The sequence below is a fragment of the Trachypithecus francoisi genome, unplaced genomic scaffold (assembly GCF_009764315.1).
Source record: "Trachypithecus francoisi isolate TF-2019V2 unplaced genomic scaffold, Tfra_2.0 Lachesis_group10, whole genome shotgun sequence".
Classification (NCBI taxonomy): domain Eukaryota; kingdom Metazoa; phylum Chordata; class Mammalia; order Primates; family Cercopithecidae; genus Trachypithecus; species Trachypithecus francoisi.
This window is the reverse complement of record NW_022681455.1, coordinates 96879501-96898713: the sequence shown is the minus strand read 5'-3', so window position 1 is coordinate 96898713 and position 19213 is coordinate 96879501. Positions and strand designations below refer to the sequence as shown.

General features: G+C 43.5%; 1 protein-coding gene across 1 annotated transcript in view; it reads left to right on the top strand.

Annotated features, from left to right (window-relative positions):
• The window catches only part of BBS2 (Bardet-Biedl syndrome 2), a 46603-nt gene that overhangs the window by 20477 nt on the left and 6913 nt on the right, over nt 1-19213 (top strand). Inside the window, exons 10-15 of the mRNA XM_033218453.1 lie at nt 451-595; nt 680-851; nt 2105-2234; nt 3445-3576; nt 4176-4313; nt 4962-5074. Coding sequence (XP_033074344.1) covers nt 451-595; nt 680-851; nt 2105-2234; nt 3445-3576; nt 4176-4313; nt 4962-5074 — 830 coding nt within the window. The remainder of the gene's footprint in view (nt 1-450; nt 596-679; nt 852-2104; nt 2235-3444; nt 3577-4175; nt 4314-4961; nt 5075-19213) is intronic.

Below are 19213 nucleotides of genomic sequence, written 5' to 3'. Positions count from 1 at the left end.
AGAAGGCAAGAACAACATGTATAGAATGTCTTTTATCTTTTTCAAAAACAAATAATTTAAAAATTGGCAATTGTAAAAACTGTGTGTGTGTACAGCAAACTGGCTGAAATGTTTCTTTAATTTGTCCTGTCATGCATTACTATATTTGAATTTGGTGTACCAATGGAATTTCTTTGCTTACTTTAAAAGAACAATACTTAAAAATGTAAAAGGCATGATGGGATACAGTAGACCATAGCCATAGAAAGAGGCAAGGGTATTTTCCCACAGGGCCAGATAGAGCAAGGGAGCACTAATGAGGTGAGTTCTCTGAATTCTAAAGAATCAGATTACTATAATAATAAGATTCTGGAGGCTCTGTCTTTTGAAGCTGAATAGCAATATTATTTAAAATTGATATTAGTTCAGTGTTTTGTTGACTGACTAGGAAATGGTTGGGGTGTTTTGCAGGCTGAATTGGCCAGTCCACTGAACGAGGCCGATGGGCATCGGGGCATAATCCCAGCCAATACCAGGCTCCACACCACGCTGTCAGTCAGCCTGGGGAGTGAGACCCAAACTGCTCATACAGAATTATGCATTTCTACTTCTAATGGTAAGATAGTTCTCACAGCTGGTGTTTAGAGGCACCTGCGCCATCTTGGAGTCGGTGCTAAACTATTTTTCCTCTTCCCTGCAGATACCATCATCCGAGCAGTATTGATTTTTGCAGAGGGAATTTTTAAAGGTGAAAGCCACGTGGTACATCCCAGCATTCACAACCTCTCCAGTTCCATCTGCATCCCTATTGTGGCTCCCAAAGACGTCCCTGTGGATCTGCACTTGAACGCGTTCGTGGGTTACAGAAGCAGGTGACCCTTTGCAAGTCACAGTTCATTTCAATACAGCACTTAAAGGAGGGCAAGATATGTACATTTTCCATATACCCAGTGGATTCTGAGGGGCCTGAGAAACCGTTTCATGGTTCTATCTACCCAGAGTTTCCCATGACTTTTTATTTCCTCAATTTGAAACCTGTAAAAAGAAAAAGAAGAAACTGATATGTAAGTTTAAGATGGTTCTTGGCCGGGTGTGGTGGCTCATGACTGTAATCCCAGCACTTTGGGAGGCTGAGACGTGTGGATCACAAGGTCAGGAGATCAAGACCATCCTGACTGACATGGTGATACCCCATCTCTACTAAAAATACAAAAAAAAAAAAAAAATTAGCCAGGCGTGGTGGTGCACACCTGTAGTCCCAGCTACTTGGGAGGCTGAGGCAGGAGAATGGTGTGAACTGGGGAGGTGGAGCTTGCAGTGAGCCGAGTTCGTGCCACTGCACTCCAACCTGGGCAACAGAGCGAGACTCCATCTCTTTTTTTTCTTTTTTTGAGACTATTTTTTTTTGAGACCGAGTCTCGCTCTGTCACCCAGGCTGGAGTGCAATGGGGTGATCTCGGTTCACTGCAACCTCCACCTCCTGGGTTCAAGCCATTTTCCTGCCTCAGCCTCCCGAGCACTGGGACCACAGGCGCCCGCCACCACGCCCTGCTAATTTTTGTATTTTTAGTAGAGACAGGGTTTCCACCATGTTGGCCAGGCTGGTCTTGAACTCCTGACCTCAAGTGATCCACCTGCCTTGGCTTCCGAAAGTGCTGGAATTACAGGCATAAGCCACCACGCCTGGCTAAGATCGTTGTTTTCTGTTTTTAGTCAGGTGATCTCATAATCACAAAATGTTTAATTGATGATTTGTCAATTTGTAGTATTGGCCACTAAAACTACAAGACTTAGGATGCAACTTTATATTACAGTCATACATAATCTCAGCTAGTGAAGAAAACCTGCTATATTTGTGGAAGATAAGAGACTTTTTACATCCCCTTTATGGTGTTTTAAACCCTTAGTGCATGCAGGTATATATGTAGACTCATGCTGTCTTTAAATCCCAAACCTTATATATTACTGTAGTACTTTAAGCCTCAAGTGTTTTGCGGGTTCCTTCTTAAGTGAAACCCTTAAATATCATTTGATGACCCAGAAGTGACTTTATTTTCTGGGCCTTGCATTTTGAAGCAACATTCTGTACAAAACAATTATCTTGTGTTTCATTGATTGACCATAGCACCCAGTTTCATGTATTTGAATTGACAAGACAGCTCCCTCGATTCTCCATGTATGCGCTGACCAGCCTGGACCCTGCCAGTGAGCCAATCAGTTATGTTAACTTTACCATTGCAGAACGGGCACAGAGGGTGAGCATCTCGCTTTTCTCTTTCAATGCTTTTACACAGTAGAACCCTTTAGATGTTATTTATAGAAGGGAAAATTACACGAATGTGTTATATTGGTGGCAGTAAATAGGATATGAAAGAATTCTCTAACTTGGGGGTGGCTTATAACCTGTAATAAAAATATTGCTAACATACCTTCTCTCACTTTGAAAAAGCACCTGAGCAATCCTGTTACTGGTGAATTCTTACCAGTGTTTAATTCCTCTCTTTCCGTTGTGGTCTTAGTGTGGTTGTCCTGTAGTATTTCAAGAGGAACCTGCAGCAAGATGCAAAGATAGTGGGACTTGGAGCTAAGAACGTTTTTGGCTTTAAGCGCTACGTTAACTCATTAAATTCTTAGTGATCTTGGGGAATTCCCCTCACCAGTGTGAGCCTCAGTTTTCTTATCTGTAGGTGAGGATAATCTTACCCACCTTTTTTGGGGGGGGGGTGCCAAGGATTACATGATTGGTGTAATAGTACCACCTTGTACATTTGAAAGGACTGATACCGGTGGACTTTAACCTTGGCTGGGCTTTGGAATTCCTAGTGGTACTTTTTAATCATGTGGATTCTCAGGCCTCTGCCTGGCCTGTGGAACCACAAACTCTATAGGTGGGCCCTTCCAGAAGGTCTCATGGGTGGTTCTCTTGTGGAACCAGTGTTGCAACCCACTGCATGGTGTTACTGCTATTAACATTAAAACTTATATTTTCCTTATTGTGTGGATATATCTGTGGTATGTGCCCATGTATACTTCATTTTACACTTCTTAAAGAATAGAAGGGAATGGTTTTAAGCACACTACAATGTCCAGGTTATACCTACAGAAGAGCTGTTGTGTAACAGAATCAGCATCATACCTGAATCATTTGTACATTGCATATTAGACTATGCCTAAGTAGAAGACGCTATGAAATCATGTCTTCTGTGGGGCCAGGCATAATTATGAATGTTACTTTAGAGCATGGGTGAGGTGAGAAAAGGGAGTGTGACTAGTGTTTTAGTATTTTCTTGGTGTAAGATGAAGTGTAATTCTTTTTTTTTTTTTAATCCTCAACAAAGCAGTAAAACTAGAAAGGAGAACTCTTCCCTTAAGAATGGCTATACCTTCATATTTAGAGGCATATTAAAAAAAAAGAATGTCTGTACCTTAAAAGTGGAGGCTCATTTCATTGTGTTCATTTTTAAGGTTGTTGTATGGCTCAGTCAGAACTTTCTGTTACCAGAAGACACTCACATTCAGAATGCTCCATTTCAAGTGTGTTTCACATCTTTACGGAATGGTGGCCACCTGTATATAAAAATAAAAGTTAATGGAGAGGTAATGATTAATATAATGGGGCATAGATTTCTTTTTTAAATTTATTTATTCAAACACTTAGACCATGGAATGAGAGGGGCATAGATTTCTCATGTGGTGTTTACCATTCAGTCCAAAGTGAGGTGGGGGACATCAATGTCAAGGTCATAAAACCACATGTTTTGTTTTATTTTTTTTCCACATAGTTTAACTTAGTCTGTTAGTGTTACCATCTTAGACACTGGGGTATAATCTGGAATAGATGTTTTCTACTTCCTTCCTTCATCTCTTCCTTGTCTAATTTGGAAAGAATTGGGAATACAGAGGTCAACAAAAACATTTTCATTGTTTGGATGATTTTGTCATTTCATTTCTAATGCTAGAGGATTTACCTTTTAGCTAGCTGCTGGAAATAATGCAGTTTGTAATTTCTTTGAGAGATAAACTTACCTTTTTCAACACTGCCTATAAATATTATAGTAGTATAATATTTATAATATTATATATCATGTATATTATAGTAGCATAATATAATGAGTATGGGGAAATTCAGGTACTATTTTAGCTAAGTTTGTCTAATGTCTGAGGATGCTAAACTTGTCTGTTTTTTCTCTGGGTAGATCACTATAAATACTGATGATATTGATTTGGCTGGTGATATCATTCAGTCAATGGCATCATTTTTTGCTATTGAAGACCTTCAGGTAGAAGCGGATTTTCCTGTCTATTTTGAGGAATTACGAAAGGTGCTAGTGAAGGTGAGGGCATGCGGTAGATGCATTTGTGAGAATGTGGTAGTCTAATATCTGAGGAGATTAATGATACTACAGATGTACTTGTAGTGATGTTTTCAAGAATTTTTGCAATTCTTGAAGTAAAAATTGAACTAGTATTGGAGAGTTTACTACTTAAGGATTTCTTTTATAAAAGGAAGTGTTTAGCTCTTGAGCACCATGCTTGCTTTCTTTGGTTTAAAGTGATGCATTTAAATATTAACATTTTCCTTTGTTAGCTCTTCATCTTATTTGTAGTATGTGCTTTGGTCTTCAGTTTAGGTCTTTCCAAAAACCCAAATTCAAGATAAAAGAGCAAAATAAAGAGGATTGTGATTGGCCCCAAAGTATACAATATTCCCACTGCAAATCCCTGAAATATTAATATGTGTGTTATGGGGGCTCCTGGAACTAAAGCATGGGGAGGATTCACATGGAGTGTCCTGTTGAAATTGGAGGCAGCACAGATGAGTTAACTTGTTGAGAAAGAGATGAAATAACGGGAAGTAGCTTAATTGGTATAAGTGAATAGAGGAAAGAAGGGGTCTCTGTATCTGGTAAATAGTGTCTTTTCATTTGTCTGGGTTTAAGTTTGTGAGGCCTTTTTCATTCATGAGTGTTCATGGTCTCCAGGTGGATGAATATCATTCAGTGCATCAGAAGCTCAGTGCTGACATGGCTGATCATTCTAATCTGATCCGAAGTTTGCTGGTCAGAGCTGAGGATGCTCGTCTGATGAGGGACATGTGAGTATTTGTCATGGTTAGTACAGGTGCAAGGTTAAAAATGTGAGCAGTATGGAATAGCAACTCTCAGATGTTACCAGTAGAAGTATAAATTGTTACAGTGACTTTGGAAAATAACTTGCCATTATCAGTAAAGTTGAAAATGCATGTCCTCTATGACCCAGCAATTCTATTCCTGGTTTATAGCTTAGAGAAAGTTACAGCTTAGTTATATGTATGCTTATAAGCCAGGATATTTGTATAAGAATATTTGTAAAGCCATTGTTTATAAAAATCTCAAAGTGGAAACAATCCAAATTAGCATGAACAGTGTAGCAACAGTGGCTGAATTGTGATATATTCATACAATGGAATACTACACAGCAGTGAGAGCATATGAATCTCCATGACACATAAGAGCAAGGAAAAATCTGATAAGCATAGTACACACTGAAAGAAGACAGACTTAAAAGACTATAAAATGTATCCGTGTGTATAGTTAGAGAAAAGAGTAAACTATAGTTTGGGAAACATGCAATAAATAAAAATATAAATAAATTCAGGGAATAGATTATCATATAAGATAGTATTTTCTCCCAGAGAAGGAGAGACTATGTTCAGAAAAAACACATTGGGAAACTTCCTGTCTGATGTCTTGTTTGACTTCGTTAAGTATTCTGTGAATTTTTCTGAATATGTAACATTTTACAATAAAAAAGTTAAGTATGTGCAGGTCTTCCTTGGTGCTTGCTAGGATGCCAAATTTACCTTGCCAATAAAATGTACTGAAAAAAATTCAGTAAAATAGCTAACAAATCATAGATGAAATTTATATGTATATATTAGGGGCAAGAGTTCACCCAGAGTGCTGCTTGTGTTTTTTCTGAGAGGCCTGAATTATTGGCAAATAATTATAATGGTTTTGCTCAGAGGTAAATGGTTTTTAAGATAATTGTATTATTGGAAATTTCAAACACATACAAAAGTACTTGAATGTAATGATTTCATATATACCACCCATCCAGCTTCAACAGTTATCAGCTAAAGACTGATCTTTTTTCATCTCTACACTCACCTTCTTTCCCTCCCAGGCACTAGATAATTTTGAGGCAAATTTTGGACATTGTGTAATTCTAGCCACAACTATTTCAGACAAAGGGCCTTTCAATATTATATATATATATATACACACACACACATATATATGTATATATACACACGTATGTATAAAAACCACAATGCCATATCACACTTAGAAAAATGTACAATAATTGTTTAATATTACAAATATCTCATCTGTTTAGATGTTCCCAGTTGTCTTATAAATGTGGACATGTGTGTTTTAAGTTGGCTTGTTCAAATCAAGATCCAGATCAAAGACCATACATTGGATTTGGTTGGAAATCTTTTAATCCACACTTTTGCTTGCCCACTCAGTCTCTTCTCTCCCTTTCCTGTGAGGTCCCATTTTGGATTTTGCTGGCTGTATCCTTGTGGTAATGTTAAGTATTATTCTTCTGTCCCCTGTGTAGAAGGGATAGTGGTGGATCTGGAGGCTTGATTAGATTCAATTTCAAATTTTGGCAAGAATATTTCCTGAGTAGTGTTGTTTACTTCCATGAGGAAGCATACAATTTCTGATTGTTTCTTTTTATGATATTATCAGCCATTGATGATCATTGCCTAGATTCATTATTTCTTTTGGGGTTTGCAAAATAGTGATATTCTAATTCTGTTATTTTCTTCATATGTTAGTTGAACTACTTCTATGAAAAATAATGTTCCCTCATGAATTAATGAATTACTTGGTTCCCTGAGGTACAGTTTGTACAGGAAAGACAGGTTCTTTATCAGCTTTATTTAATGGCTTTAAAATAATGCGTTGGTCTCCAGCATGCACTAAGTGACCAGTGAGATTTTTAAGTCCTTATATACCCATGTATTTGAACATATTTAATGTGTTTCAATTTATATCAGTTATTATTATTTTTTGTGGCTAGATTTTCCAGTCTGTGGGTCTATGGAAGTCTCTTTAGGTTGGATACAGTTGCCTTTGGACATGGTCCCATTAATTTGGTTGGTTCTTTGTTTTCTTGTATGATGAAATGTTTTAGGCTTATCTGGTACATGCCCAGTCTAAATATGGAACCAGCTATTTCTCTCCAGTCCTGGTTCTTTTACATGAGAAATGGTATTTAGAGATCATGGTCTGACCACTAAAGGTGTTCATTGCTACTGGGTTTATTATTGTTTTTAGGCCTTTTCAGTGAATAGAGCTAGGAAATTTTTTTTTCCATGAGAAAATATGAGTTCATACTATTTACCATTCAAATTTATGAATGTAGGCTCTTAACTTTGATTTTATTATTGCATCTCTTCTCTCTCACATTGAAAATCATGGCTTCAGGCTGGGCACAGTAGTTTACGCTTGTAATCCCAGCACTTTGCAAGGCCAAGGTGAGGGGATCACTTGAGCCCAGGGATTCAAGACCAGCTTAGGCAACATAGCAAGACCCAGTCTCTGAGAAAAAAAAAAAAAAAATTAGCTGGGCATGGTGGTGCATGCCTGTAGTCCTAGTTACTCAGGAGGCAGAGGTAAGAAGATCTCTGGAACCTAGGAGTTTGAGGCTGCAGTGAGCTATTATCATGACACTGCACTCCAGCCTGGGATTACAGAGCAAGATCTCTTTTAAAAAAGTGGGGGAATATCATGGCTTCAGTCAGTATCAACATAACTATTTATTTGCTTCATTTTACAGCACAGACACAACATTTAAGAATATTAGCCAAGTTGTTATCAACAATATGATTGCTGAGTGTTATTTTTTTGTGCCTTTAGGGCATATCCCAGCAGGGAGTTTCAGTGAAATTACTGTATCTTAAAATCATTTGAGATTTTTTCTCTTTTGGTTATGCCACAGATTTGATACAGAGTTAGGTCCCTTGTTTTATTTTGCTCTCAGTTTTGGAGGATTGGCATTTTTACCTTTTAGGTTTAATTTTACTACATATTTACTAAAACCTTTTTGTGATTCTAAAGTTAGATCTATAAGACAGGCATGCATAGAAAAGTCTAACTTTCCATTCCTGTGACCTTCTTTCTGTTCTCTCCCTTTTATAAATAACTGATTGGCTTTAATGCAACCCCCAGAGCAAATGCCAGAGAAAAGGCAAGTAGGCAAGGCAAAAAATAAACTTTATTTACAAACCAATGTGAGGGAGGGGCGAGGTTCACTGGCCTCCGGGGGTGGAGGCCGATGAAGTCGCTCCGGCGTTCTCGGGCGAGGTTCCCAGGTCCGCACAGAAGCTGGGGCCAAGGAAGTTCGCTCCGGCGCTCTCGGGCGAGGTTCCTGGGTCCCGCGCAAGAGGAGGGGCCGAGGAAGTTCGCTCCGGCGCGCTCGGGCGAGGTTCCTGGGTCCCGCACAGGAGGAGGGGCCGAGGAAGTTCGCTCCAGCGTTCTTGGACGAGGTTCCCGGGTCCCGCATACGAGGAGGGGCCAAGGAAGTCTGCACTGTGCGCCCGCCGGGAGCGGCTTTTATGTCCTGGGCCCGGGAGTGGGAGGGCAGTGGGCAGGACATAGGTGGGTCGGGGGCGTGTCGGTAGGCGTGGCTAGGCGGGTTCCAGTTCTTCCCCATCGGAGGTCGGGTTACGCCTGCGCAACCGACCCATGTCTTTCCCTGGCGCGGGAAAGTTGACGGTGAAGAACCCAGAACTGCGCCATCTTGCCTCCGTTTGTCCAAACAGTCCAACCTTTTATTGATAATAGTGATAAGGGGTGGCGTGGTCTGTCTGGCTACTTCCTGCTGTTAAGAGACGTTGTTAAGGTTGGGGTCTATGGTTGGTATTTGGACGTACGGATGAAGAAGCATCTGGTTGAAGGTGATGCGCGTGATCTCTTGACCTTTGGCTCGGAGAAATTTGATTAAAACAGGAGCGAGACTTAAGACAAAATGGAGGATTAGTATGGGAATTAGGAACGGGAGCATCTGCTGTATTACGGGCAGCAGCCATACCGGTGGTCCGGGGGTGAAGGGGGTATTGTAGGTTTTTAATTCTGCTTTAATCCTGTTTAGGGTTTGGATGTTAGTGTCTACTAGGCCTGACTCGTTTACGTAATAGCAGCATTCTTTTCCTAAGAAGAGACATGTTCCTCCTTTTTCGGCAGTAAGTAAATCTAATGCTTGCCTATTTTGTGCTGCTACCTGGGCCACTGAGGTAATTTGACGCTGCAGAGAGGCCAGGCTTTCAGCTGAAGCCTCTATGGCCTCTCGGATTTGAGCTGCTAGAGATTGGGTAGACTGTACCGAGTGGGCAAGTGCCCCAGTTCCAAGCCCTGACGCCACTAAGGAGGCGGCCAGGGAGACTCCGATGACTAGGGGAAGGAAGACAGCCCGTTTTTGGAGATCATTAGGAGGAGGGTTAAATTGTATGACGAGTTCAGCCACTTCTGCTTTGCTATATAAGGTTAAACTAGGTACTAGGGACACTGGGACACAAAGGGATTGACCAATGGATGTGTGATTAAGGACCTTGAAGAGGGTTTTGTTGCACCAGAAATAACCTCCGATGGGAGCCGTCTGGGTCTTAGTGGGTGGCTGGGTATAGTTACACCAGGAGGTGTTTGGGGTAGAGTAGCAGAAAGGAAGAATTGGACTTTCTGGGCTTTGGTATAGTGGGACTTGGAGTAAGAACGGTTTTTGGGAGGTGCCTATGGAGTTAGTTGTAGCCCTGAAAGCAGTAGGTAAGGGGACTGCCACTAAGGGGGCTCTTTCAAGGGCCACACAGAGGAAACAGTGGGAGAGATTTGTTAGGTTGGCTGCCCATGTTAGGTTTAACCCTTGACGGACTAGTTTTAACCATGAGAAGGGGTCCTTATTGGAGGAGTGTAATTGATCTTATAAGGCCTGTTCTTGTGCTTGTATGGCTAAGGTTAAATTCTGTAGGGCTTGTATGTTTTGAGGAAGGGATTTTTGCTGCACAAGTGTTCTTTTTATCAGGAGAGTAGCCATGGGATATGAACTAAGGATTGTGTAGCCTGTGTAGAGTCCACCTTTGACTCTGTCTGCCCATCGGGGGTCCCATGGGTCCTTGATATTTAATTGGTATTGAAGGGGGGTTCGTTGATTCGCAATGGTGAAGAGAGCAGTGGGTTTCGTCTGTCTCAAGGTTGCATAATGGATCTTACAATAAATATAAGGGCATCCTAGGTTCTTCTGTTTCCAGTAAGTCTTACAATTGTAAAGTGTCTGATCGTGCAGGAAGCAGAGAGCCTTAGCTCCGGCCGCACTGCAACACGATAGGGTGAAATTTATAGTAAGATGGGGTTGGCAGCCTGAAGGGGGGCAGTCAGCAGTGCCTTGTAGCTGTGAGTGCTGTTTATTTTTGTGTGACCAAGTTTCAACTATAGAGAATCTCCATATGAAAGTTGGGTTAGTAATAGAGATTGAAATGCAAGAAAAAGATAGTAATATAAGTATGAAATAGTACTTCATCTTCAGTGTAATCACAGGGTACACCTTGTCACTGAAGATGTTCTATAAAGGTAAGTGGGAGAACCACTGTGATGGGCTATTATCTGGAGGCAAGTAGGGATCTGGGGTAAGATATTGGAATTCTGTTATGTTTATATAGAGTATGGCAAGAAATCGGGATAAGCGCAAGGGGTCAGGGAACGTGTGGTGGTTGAGAGAGTTTGGTGAATTTGAGACGGGTAGGGGTAAGTCTAGTAGATGTCCACTGATTGTCTTCTGTGGGGGCCTTTTTAAATTGTGATATATGGACCCAGGGCGTGTGTCCTAGAAGTTTGGCTGCTGTGTATGTGGATAGGAGGACAGTATAGGGGCCTTTCCACCTAGGCTGAAGATCTTTGGCTTGGAATCTTTTAAGTATACTTGGTCTCCTGGGCTGAGAGAGAGATGTGGGCTATAGGTGTCTGTTGGAGAGGGGTGTGCTAGTTCTGCATGTTGTCTCAGGAGTTGTCTCAAGAGGGTGAGGTATGGGAGATAAGTTGCCAGCGGGGAAGAAAGTGTGGGTAACTGCTGGAGGGTGAGGGGCCGGCCGTAAACTAATTCAAACGGACTGAGGCCTGTTGGACTCTGTGGGGCTGCTCGCAGCCAGGTTAGGGCCAGGGGAAGGAGAGTTACCCACGATTGTCGAGTCTCGAGGGAGAGTTTGGTGAGTTGCTGCTTAATGAGCCCATTGGCCTTCTCTACTTTACCAGAAGACTGAGGTCTATAAGGGATGTGGAGTTTCCAGGTGATGTGTAGGAGGGCTGCCACCTGTTGGACTACCTTGGAGATGAATGCTGGGCCGTTGTCAGACTGAAGAGTGAGCGGGAGGCCAAACCTAGGAATAATGTGTTCAGTGAGTATGGAGGCAACTATATTGGCGGTTTCTCCTGTAGTAGGATAGGCTTCTATCCATCCTGAAAAAGTATCAACGAGGGTTAAGAGATATTTGAATTTTTTATGCCTTGGCATGTGGGTAAAGTCAATTTGCCAATCTTCACCTGGTTGGTGCCCTCTGAGTTGATGGCTCGGATGGGGGTTGCGCAATGCGCCTTGAGGGTTTGGCTTGAGACATGTGGAACACTGTTGGTTGATTATAATTAGGTGTTCCATGAGTGTGGGGCAGTGAATGAGGGGGCTTAGGAGGTTATATAAAGCTTTGGGTCCTATGTGTAGGGAATTATGTATGTCTTTTAGAATGGTGTGGAGTTGAGTTTCAGGAATAACTAATTTATTATTGAGGTAAATTCAGTTGTCTGCGGCTAGTTTGGCTGTTGAATCTTGTAATAGTTTGGTCTTTTCCTCTTGGGTATAAGTAGGGGTATATTGAGGAGATAGAAAACAAATAGAGGGAAGCGTGGGAGTGGAGAATCCGGCTACTGACTTGGCAGTGGTGTCGGCAAAGTTATTGCCAGCCGCCACCGAGTTAGATGGAGTCTGATGACCTTTACAGTGTATGATGGCTGCTCTGGAAGGCGCTGATAAAGCGTCTAGCTGTTTGAGTGTCTGTTTTTTGTTGACTATAGGGGTACCACTCGTGGTTAGGAACCCTCTCTCTTTCCAGATGACAGAGTGGGTGTGTGCAATCAAGAAGGCATACTTGGAGTCCGTGTATATGTTTACCGTTTTTCCTCTGGATAGGAGGAGAGCCCTAGTTAGTGCGATAAGTTCTGCCTGCTGTGATGTTGTTCCTTGTGGTAAAGGCTTAGCTTCTAGGACAGCAGAAGATGTAACTACCGCGTATCCTGCCTGTCTGTTTCCTAGAGAATTTAAAAAGAACTGCCATCTACAAATAGGGTTAACTGTGAGCCTTCCAATGGCTGGTCATGTAAATGTAAGTGACTAGGTGGTTGGGCCTCTAAAAGTTCTGGACAGGAGTGTTCAGTACTAGGTTGCTTGAGAGGGTCAGGAAGTAGGGTTGCTGGATTCAGAGAGGAACAGACTCCTAGGGCAATGGTGGAGTCTTCTATGAATAAGAGGTGAAAGAGTTGGAGTCTGGACGGGGTTAGATGGCTAATACTTCTGTGGGCAATAAGATCTTGAAGGCGGTGAGTAGAGAAGACTGTTAGGTTACCACCCCTAATGAGTTTCTTTGCTTCTTGGGTTAGACAGGCTGCTGCTGCCAGGGCCCGAAGACAGGGCTGCCACTCTTGTACGGTGGGGTCTAATTGTTTAGATAGATATGCCACGGGGCGGTAGGTGGCGCCTATAGATTGGGCTAAAAGACCCACTGCAACTTTTTGTCTTTCATCTGTGAAAAGCTGGAAGGGGCGTTGGAAGTTTGGGAGTGAGAGAGTAGGATGTGAGAGAAGGCAGTTTTTCAGGTGAGTGAAATGTTTATAGATTAACTTTGGGTTAGACAAAGGTCCTTGGGGAGTCTCCTTGACAGCTGCATATAGAGGCTTAGCCAAGATTTCGAAATTAGGAATCCAGTGTCTGAAAAATCCTACTAGGCCTAGGAAGGATTGAATTTCCCTAGCGTCTTGAGGAGGAGAAAGATTTTGTATTAGAGTTAAGCGGTCTGTAGTAAGTGAGTGCGTCGTAGGAGTGATCTCAATACCTAAATATATGACACATTGTTGTGCGAGTTGAGCTTTGTGTTTGGATATTCAGTAACCTTTGGATCCTAGATGATTAAGGAGGATGGCAGTGTCTAAAAGAGAGTCCTGTCCCGTGGGACTACAGAGTAAAAGGTCATCTACATATTGGAGAATTTTACTATTGGTAAGAGGACAGGAGGCTAAGTCTTTTGCTAGGGCCTGCCCAAAGAAATGGGGGCTGTCTCGGAACCCTTGGGGAAAGCACTGTCCATGTCAGTTGGGTGGAGGTATGGGTGTCTGGGTCTTTCCATGTAAAAGCAAAAAGAAACTGACAATCTGGGTGCAGGGGAATAGTGAAAAATGTATCTTTTAGGTCCAGTACAGTAAAGTGTGTTGTATTAGGTGGAATGAGAGAAAGAAGCCTATAGGGGTTGGGAACTACCGGATGGGTGGGACAAACAGCTTCGTTGATAAGACGAAGATCCTGCACTAACCGAAAAGTTCCATCTGCCTTCTTTACAGGTAGGATTGGGGTGTTACAGGGAGAATGAATGGGGATGAGGATGTGTTGGCTGAGTAACCTAGTAATGATTGGTTTTAGTCCTTGTAAGTGCTGTGGAGAGAGAGAGAACTGTGGGCGGGTTGGAAACTGAGATGGTTTCTTAAGTTTTATAAGTATTGGTGGATGATGGTCCGCCACGACAGGAGTGGAGGTGTCCCACACTTGAGGGTCGATAGGAATGGGGAAATCGGGGAAAGGGTTAGTAGGATTGTTGGAGTCATTTGAGTTAGTCAATACTAGAAGCAGATGGCAGGTAGGATGGGGGGCGCTAGTAGGGATGGAGATACAGGCTTTCAGTTGACTTAAAACATCTCGGCCCAGTAGGGGAGTGGGGCATGAGGGGATAATGAGGAACGAGTGTGCAAAATAGCTGTTGGCCAGGCAGCAATTAAGGGGTGGGGTTTTTCGAGGGCTGGACGGGGAGCCATTGACTCCTACAACAGAAATATTGGAGGGAAGGCTAGGCCCTTCGAAAGACGGCAAAACAGAGTAGGTAGCCCCGCTGTCGATTAAAAAATTAATTGTCTTACCCGCTACCAGGAGAGTTACTTGCGGCTCGGCGAGGGTGATGGGGGTCCCCGAGTCCCGGCACCTTCAGTCGTCATCCAGATGTAAGAGCTGGAAGGAGCTCCCAGGGTCCTGAGAAGGGACATCACGTTGAGGCACCATGCCCGTTTTCAGGGTGGGGCAGTCAGACTTCCAGTGCCCTTCTTCATGGCATACTGGACAAGGAGTTGTTGGCAGACGAGGGTTAGGACAGTTTTTAGCCCAGTGTCCAGCTACTCCACACTTGTAGCACGGCCGCACTGGCTCAGACGGTTGGGGACTCTGGGGACATCTATTAGCCCAATGCCCTGGGTTACCGCATTTATAGCAAGCCCCTTTTATTGTCTTTGAGCCTCCGGGGATTTTGCTCTCCAGTTTTGGATTATGGCTAGGCTGCAAAGCAGCAACTAAGGCTTGAGTCTGGAGCTGTACCTTCTGCTTTAGGCGGGCCTGTCGTTGGGCCTCAGCCGTTTCCTCCCTTGAATTATAGACCTTGAAGGCCAACTTGACTAGGTCTTGAATAGGAGTTTGAGGTCCATCCTCTGCCGTTTGGAGTTTTTTCCGAATATCCGAGGCCGACTGTGAAATAAAATATGATGCTAGAATAGTGGCCCCGGCTGGGGAAGCTGGGTCTAACCGAGTGTATTGAATTAAAGCCTCAGTTAGCCTGTTTAAAAATGTGGCTGGGTTCTCATCCGGACCTTGAATAATTTCTTTTAGTTTATTGAAATTTACTACCTTATTTGAGGGCGCCTGCATACCAGCCAGAAGACATTGAGTCATTATATCTTGTCTTCGGCGGCCTGGCTGGCCTACTTGATAGTTCCAGTCTGGGTCTATAGAGGGGACTGCTTGTTCCCCTAGTGGGAACGCAGGGTCTGTTAAGTGTAATTGGTTGGCATGCTGCCTGGCGGCCACTAGGATGCGCTCTTGCTCCTCAGGGTTTAGAGTAGAGGTAAGAATAACCTGGAGATCATGCCAGGTTAAATCATAGGCCTGGCAAAGGTATCTAAATTCTTTGGTATAAATTGTAGGGTTGGCAGAAAAATCTCCTAAGCGTTTTTCAATCTTTGAAAGATCTGCTAGTGAGAAGGGAACATGAACTCTAACTACGCCCTCTGCTCCGGCCACTTCACGCAAGGGTGCTAAGACCGCAGGGGGGTTAGATAGGGTGGGAGTAGGAGCGGGGGCAGTTAGGCAATCTTTAGAACGGGTATGGGCAGAGATAGGCGAGCTAAGATGACCAGGCGGAAGTGCCGAGGGGTCGGAGGAAAGTGTAGTCTCAACAATGGTGGGAGGGGCTGAGGAGGGAGGTGGAACAACCGCCAGAGCGGGAGGGGGAGGTGGAGCCAAAAGAGGAGGTGGGGCCGAAGCGGGAGGGGGAGGTGGGGTATACGGCGGGAGTGGAAGGGAGGGCGGGGAAGTAAGGTCTTCGGGCAACTCAGACAGGAAAGATGACTCCTCTTTTTCGGACTCTGTTAGGCCTGCGTCCCTAGCCAACATGACTTGAGCCAAGGAACACCGGCCACACAGGTCCGGTCGAGAACGCAAGGCCCAAAATCCTTGTATATAATTAATTTCGGACCACTTGCCTAAGCATTGACAAAAACTACTGAGGTCGGTTAAAATGTTACGGTCTAGAGTGCCCTCAGGCGGCCATTGAGACTGATTGTCTAATTTATATTGTGGCCACGCCACAGTGGAGAGGAACACCAGTCGCTTTCACCTGAGATCTTGTTCTAATTGCAAAGTTTTGAGGTTTTTTAGAAGACACCCTAAAGGGGAGTCTCTAGGTATTTTGGATTGGGGGTTTCCCATTGCCTTCCTATCGCCAATAGGCGGAAACGGAAACCAAACTCTACCTGGCTACAAAGCGTCCTTTGGAGCCACCAGAGACCGGTGAGAGGCTCCTGGAGCTGGAATGGAGATTACCTCCAGGCGGACGTCTCCGTCCTGGACGGGTCTCCCATGGAACGGAATGGAGATTACCTCCAGGCGGACATCTCCGTCCTGGACGGGTCTCCCACGGAACGGAATGGAGTTCCTTTGGGCAGACGTCTCTGCCTTTGGGAACTTCCCTGGGTCACCTGGTGACCGGAAAAAAAAAGCCTTGGGCCTGCGCAGGACTTCTGGTCAAGGAATATGAGAGAGAGGCAAAAGGTACTCACCCCTAGGAGACTTGGAGGTGGGGAAAGTGATGTCCAAGTCCTGGTCCGTCTGGGGCCTGGAAGGAGGAGGCTCCTCGGACCTTGGGGGGCCCTGAGGAGGGGTCTCCCTCCTGGGTTTCGGCACCAGCTGATTTGCTTTAATGCGACCCCCAGAGCAAATGCCAGAGAAAAGGCAAGTAGGCAAGGCAAAAAATAAACTTTATTTACAAACCAATGTGAGGGAGGGGCGAGGTTCACTGGCCTCCGGTGGTGGAGGCCGACGAAGTCGCTCCGGCGTTCTCGGGCGAGGTTCCCAGGTCTGCACAGAAGCTGGGGCCAAGGAAGTTTGCTCCAGCGCTCTCGGGCGAGGTTCCTGGGTCCCACGCAGGAGGTGGGGCCGAGGAAGTTTGCTCCGGCATTCTCGGGCGAGGTTCCTGGGTCCCGCGCAGGAGGAGGGGCCGAGGAAGTTCGCTCTGGCGTTCTCCCACGAGGTTCCTGGGTCCCGCATACGAGGAGGGGCCAAGGAAGTTTGCACCACGTGCCCGCTGGGGGTGGCTTTTATGTCCTGGGCCCGGGAGTGGGAGGGCAGTGGGCGGGACATAGGCGGGTCGGGGGCGGGTCGGTAGGCGTGGCTAGGCGGCTTCTGGTTCTTCCCCGTGGGAGGTTGGGTTGCGCCTGCGCAGCAGACCCGTGTCTTTCCCTGGCGCGGGAAAGTTGACGGTGAAGAACCCGGAACTACGCCATCTTGCCTCCGTTTGTCCAAACAATAACCAGTTGAATATTTAAGTATATACACACAGATATATACACACACACCTCTTCATATCTTAGATTAAGTCATAGTATGTATACATCTTTTTCTCCACCTTGCTTTTTTTTTTTTTTTTTCAGACAAGAGTCTTGCTCTGTCACCTAGGCTGGAATGTGGTGATGCAGTCACAGCTCACTGCAGCCTTGACCGCCTGGGCTCAAGGGATTGTCCCACCTCAGCCTAGTGAGTAGCTGGGACTATAGGCATGAGCCACCAGCCCGGCTAATTTTTTATTTTTTTGTAGAGACAGGGTCTCACTATGTTGCCTGGGCTGGTCTTGAACTCATGGGATCTACTGATCCTCCCACCTTAGCCTCCCAAAGTGCTGGGATTACAGATGTGAGCCACTGCGTCCGGCCTCCACCTTGCTTTTTTTTTTTTTTTTTTTTTTCCACCTTGCTTTTTACATTTAAAATATATCTTGGAGATTTTTCCACCATGGTATAGAGAAATACATCTCATTTGTCTTTACAGCTACTCCATTTTCTGACTGTTTTTCAGCCAGTTTCCTCTATTTGGATTTGTTCTTTTGCTACTGTAGATAATGCTTTAATGAATAGTTTTGTTATGTAAATCTTTTTTTATTTTTGCCAGGATACCTTTGAGAAAAAGGCTTATTAACAAATGGGATTACTGCAGTAAATGATACATGCATACAGAATTTTGCAAGATCTTGTCAAATTCTCCGTAGGTGTTACATCATTTTGTATTCCCATACAATGTATGAGAATTGCCTGTTTCTCTTCAGCCTCACCAGGGGAGTGTGTTGGCATACTCCAGTGGATGAGAAATGGTCTCTTAGTTTTAATTTTTATTTTTTTGAATTTTATTTTATTGTGGTAAGACCACAGCATGAGATCTACCTTCTTAACACATTTTTAAGTATAATACATTATCATTGACTATAGGTGCAGTGTTGTACAGCACATCTTTAGAGCTGATTCTTCTTGCTTAATTGAAACTATTGGTAAGCAAATTCCCATTTCTTCTTCCCCTTTTTCAGCTGTCGTTCTACTCTTTGATTTTATGAATTTGACTATTTTAGATACTCCATGCAAATATATAATATTTGTCCTTCTGTGACTGGCTTATTTCACTTAGCGTAACATCCTCAGAGTTCATCCATGTTGTCACATATTGCAGAATTTCCCTCTCTTTTAAGACTGAATAGTGTTCCATTGTTTATATGTACTCAATTTTCTTTATCCATTCACCTGTTGATGAACATTTATGTTTTTTGCACATCTTGGTTATTGTAAATAGTGTGGTGATGAACGTGGGAGTGCTAATAGGTCTTCAGGGTCTTGACTTCAGTTTGTTTGGATAAATACCCAGAAGTGAGATTGCTGGATCATATGGTAGTTCTATTTTTAATTTTTTGAGGAACTTCTAAATTGTTTTCTGTAGTGGCTGCACCATTTTGAATTCTAATCAGCAGTGTACAAGGGTTCCAATTTCTCTACATCCTTGGTAACACTTGTTGTCTTTTTTTTTTGGATAATTGTCATCCTGACAGAGGTGAAATGATACTTCATTGAGGTTTTGATTTGCATTTCCCTGATGACTAGTGGTATTGAGCATCTTTTTATATACCTGTTGGTCATTTGTTTTTCTTGTTTGGATAAATTTCTATTCAAGTTCCTAGCTCATTTTTTAATTGTATTACTAGTGGTTTATTTATTTATTTTTTTTCTTTCGCTGTTGAGTTGTAGGAGCTATTTATTATGTTCAGCACTGGGCATTTTTCATTGTTTTAATTAAGGGCCATTTGCATTTCTTTTTTGTGTGAACTATTTGTCTGTTTACATATCAGGTACTGTCTTAGTCCATTTTGTGCCTCTGTAACAGAATACTTGAGAATGGGTAATTTATAAAGAAGTTGATTTAGCTGATGGATCTGTAGGCTGGGAATTACAAGAAACATGGCACTGGCATCCACTTGACTTCTGTTGAGGGCCATGCGTGAGGTCAAAACATGGCAGAAAAAGGTCAAAGGAGAAGGGGACATGTGTGAAGAGGCAAGGCCTGAGGGTGCCCTCACTTTATA